The sequence below is a fragment of the Myotis lucifugus genome, unplaced genomic scaffold, assembly GCF_000147115.1.
Source record: "Myotis lucifugus unplaced genomic scaffold, Myoluc2.0 scaffold_92, whole genome shotgun sequence".
NCBI classification, from domain to species: Eukaryota; Metazoa; Chordata; class Mammalia; order Chiroptera; family Vespertilionidae; genus Myotis; species Myotis lucifugus.
In genome coordinates, this window is record NW_005871140.1 from 2,609,799 (window position 1) to 2,613,747 (window position 3,949).

The following is a 3,949-nucleotide window of genomic DNA, read 5'->3' on the forward strand; positions in this document are numbered from 1 at the left end:
CAATTATTTTCTTCAGAGTAATCATTTTAAGACAATTAGGAGTAATACTCTAATCTTTAAAAACTGCTTTACTTACATCATTATATTGGAGTTTTGACCTATGTTTCTACTTTGACAAAAAAAAAATGAAGAAGGAGGAGGGTAAGAACAACTATTTGTTCAACAAACTAGGAAGAAAAATAATTGCTGCAGCAAATGTGATTGGGGCAGATGAGTAAACCAATTCACTTTGGTTTGGTCCACTTACGTAATGGTTATAACTCTTTGGGTTTTGTTTTCTCATGGCTTTGTTTGCTTCATAGTCCAGGATGAAGTCAGTCCAGTTGTACTTTCTTCTCTGTTGCTGGAAAGCAATGTGCTGCAATAGCTGTGAGCTGACCAACATCACCATCACAGTGGAGAAGGAGGAATGTCGCTTCTGCCTCAGTATCAACACCACTTGGTGTGCAGGCTACTGCTACACCCGGGTAGGAACTCTGCTTTGCTGGAAGTGAGGGTGCTGAGGGCCTATTGAAGACAATTTTTATTAATTCCCATTTTATTCATATTTTAAGTTTTCAAAGTAATAGCCATGAGTCCCTTAGCCAAATACTGTCTGTGTTATGATTAAGGTGAATTACCATGATATCAGTTAGATATTTGGGTTTGAATTTGATTAGGGTAAATTTAGGGAGGCCTCAGATCTGATTTGATCAATCAGGCAGTATGCCAACTCTGCATTAAAATAAAAAGGAATGTCAAGGGGGGAAAAAAGGAGACATATGTAATACTCTTTGTAATACTTTAAGCAATAAAACAAAACAAAAAAATCAAGAACAAAAAAGAAACTGCAAGTCAAAAATAAAATAAAAAGGAATTCTATGATAGATTTTACATATAGAGAGGTAAACATGCAAGCATACATATATTTAGTAATAGAAGATTTACAATATTCGCCAAAAGCTCATTTCTAGGAAGATGTATTTCATGTATGTCATGTATTTCTATTTCTACGTAACTGAAGCTATATCTTTGCAATGGAGATAGTACCAAAATATGTTTCTCAGCCACATAAAAACACAAACAGCCACATTATAAACACTGCCGTATTGTCCCTCCTGAATACAAATGCCAGCAACCATCCTGAGAACACATTCAATCCTTGCAGACTGTTACAACCAAATGAATCTGCAAACCCACTCACTTCTTTATACTGTTGAGGAAACCAAGGCACAGAGGCATAAAACTACTAGTTTGTAGTCACACAGTTTCTTTGCATCAATCCAAGTAAGAAGGCAGCTCCTACTTTTTCTTTATTTTTGCCTCCTATTACACCTGGTTTTTTTATGCAGAATTCCATAGTGTGTGTGTGTGTGTGTGTGTGTGTGTGTGTGTGTGTGTGTGTGTGTGTTAGGTTTGTTTGTTTGTTTTTCACTTTTTTAATCCTCACCCATGGATATTTTTTCCATTGATTTTTAGAGAGAGTGGAAGAGAGAGGGAAAGACAGAGAGAAATATCAATGTGAGAGAAACACGTAGATTGATTGTCTCCTGCACCAGCCGCAACCAGGCCCTGGGCCAGGGAGGAGCCTGCAACTGAGGTACATTCCCTTGACCAGAATCAAACCTGGGACCCTTCTATCTGCAGGCCGACACTCTATCCACTGAGCCAAACCAGTTAGGGCAAAATAGCAACTTTTTAATGAAATATACTTTATTGGTAGCAAATAAGTATGATCAACCTCCACTTAATGTACAGTTTATTGTACCTTCTTAGGATATTCATTTGGTAGCATGATATTGAAATAAACTAAACAGCTGTGATAATTTCTTCCCTCAGTGCAAATAATTTTTTTTATTCAAAAGTGTTAGGACACACCTCTTCTTCCTGGATTAAAATGTCTTATATGCAAACCTTGTACCCTTTGAAACTGAGAGCACTGAAAAATATAAAGCACTTAAGGCAAGAAAATGTCTACAGGACTTAGAATATTTAAAATCTTATGTGAGCCTTTATAGTCATGTTAAACTAAGCATTAACATCCCATATTATGTCTCTTTGACCTTCTAAAAACACACAGGGACAATGTATTTGGAAATGTTTATTGAGAAATTAAACCTCAGTGTTTTATGGTTTAAGTTGTCATTAACACAGCTTTCAACTAAGTACAAAAAGTCAACTTAAGCCCTAGCTGGTTTGGCTCAGTGGACAGAGTATTGGCCTATTGACTGAAGGGTCCTGGGTTCAATTCCGGTCAAGACCATGTACTTCAGTTGCAAGCGCCAGGGCAGGTGCAGGAGGCCACCAATCGATGTGTCTCTCTCACATCAATATTTCTCTCTGTCTGTCTCTCCACCTTCTTTCCACTATCTCTAAAAATCAATGCAAAAATGTCCTCAGATGAGGTTTAACAACAACAACAACAAAAAGTCAACTTAAAATGTCTGTCATGTCTCCCTTGCTCATCATTTTTCTATATTAAAAAATATATTTTGATATATTCAAAGTCTCTCTATGGTTTGAAAAATAATTAATATTTTGATAAAGACAGAAGGAGGAAAAGGAATAAAAGGAATGAATTATATTTTCTGTAAGATTTCCAGAACAACCAGGAACATGGTATAGCATATAGGTAGGTCATTTATGAGATCATGTTCCCTTAGTTAGGTATTCCGTAAGTGAGCTTTAATGGGTAAATGTTAGAGCAAGCAGTATTAAATTCCTATCTCATTTTGATTAAGCTAAGCAAAAACTCCCAGAATACTGTAACCTAACTCTCTCCTTCCTAAACTCCTCAGGATCTGGTGTACAAGGACCCAACCAGGCGCAATACCCAGAAAGCATGTACCTTCAAGGAGCTGGTGTATGAGACAGTGAGAGTGCCTGGCTGTGCTCACCATGCAGACTCCGTATATACGTACCCAGTAGCCACTGAATGTCACTGTGGCAAGTGTAACAGAGACAGTACCGACTGCACCGTGCAAGGCCTGGGGCCCAGCTACTGCTCCTTCAGTGAAATAAAAGAATAAGGAGCAATGGACATTTTAGGCTGCCTACCCCTGTCCTGAAGGACCAAGATATCTGAAAAGTCCATGTGTGTACAACATGCAAAGGCTGCAAGCCACTGTGGGCTAGGGAAGCATCAGACCCCACTGACCCCGGCCTCTCCAGAACTTGAAAGTGCAAGAATTGAGAGCGGTGGAGCCAGGAGCCTGGCACCACTCCATCCTGTATCTAAATCGGGTTCCTTAAGTTTTATTGAGTCTTACTTAACTTATAGACACATGGGTACCTTCTGTTTATTAATCTTAGAAACCCTCTTAGTCAATCCCTTTCCCTTTGGATAGGGATACCTACACCCAGAAATGGGATGGGAGTGGGTGAAAGTACTAGATGCTGCATTCTTCTGATGGACTCTTGGGCCCTCAACAGCAGGGCCAGCATCTTCTTCATCATTGTAGCCTCAGTACTAACACCATGACTGGAACTTAGTAAGAAACTCAACAATGGCTTCCTAAAGGAAAGTAAGAACAGAAAGGTAGGGGGTAGGAAAACACTGAAAAAGGATGGCTGATGAGGCTGCCCCAACAATGCCAGTCAGTCCATGGGAATGAGGGCATCAGTTCCACCTCATCTCTCCTCCTCTGGCACACGGGACAGGTTGCACCTCTATGAATTGCTCGGTACAGATGGGAACTAAGATTTCCAAGCTATTACTACCAAGCCCTTTAGATAAGGGCAAAATCAAGAAATGTTAATGTGGGCCTATGGAAATTAGCCCACATCTATTCCAACATTTAAATAAATTGAACAAATTCTGCCAGGCTCCCGCAAAACTCCCTCTGAAAGTAAAACAAAAGAAAACAAAAATGTGTTACCCTGCCCTCTGGACTGGATTCGCTCCTTGGAATAGAAGGGGATTTGAAAGTAGGTTTGAAAGCAATTTCATCAACTTATTAAGTGCATTTAT

General features: G+C 39.3%; 1 protein-coding gene across 1 annotated transcript; it reads left to right on the forward strand.

Annotated features, from left to right (window-relative positions):
* The first annotated feature begins 283 nt into the window (after positions 1–283).
* On the forward strand, positions 284–3,093 carry FSHB (follicle stimulating hormone beta subunit). The gene is made up of 2 exons (XM_006091605.1): positions 284–467; positions 2,778–3,093. Exons 1-2 carry the CDS (start codon positions 309–311, stop codon positions 3,006–3,008), a joined length of 390 nt encoding a protein of 129 aa, XP_006091667.1. The 5' UTR covers positions 284–308; the 3' UTR covers positions 3,009–3,093.
* The last annotated feature ends 856 nt before the right edge of the window (positions 3,094–3,949 follow it).

Excerpts from the sequence above, each read along its gene's own strand:
- FSHB (XM_006091605.1), top strand. The coding sequence starts at position 309 with ATGAAGTCAGTCCAGTTGTACTTTCTTCTCTGTTGCTGGAAAGCAATG. Across the intron at positions 468-2,777 it reads CAGGCTACTGCTACACCCGG|GATCTGGTGTACAAGGACCC; the intron begins GTAGGAACTCTG and ends TAAACTCCTCAG.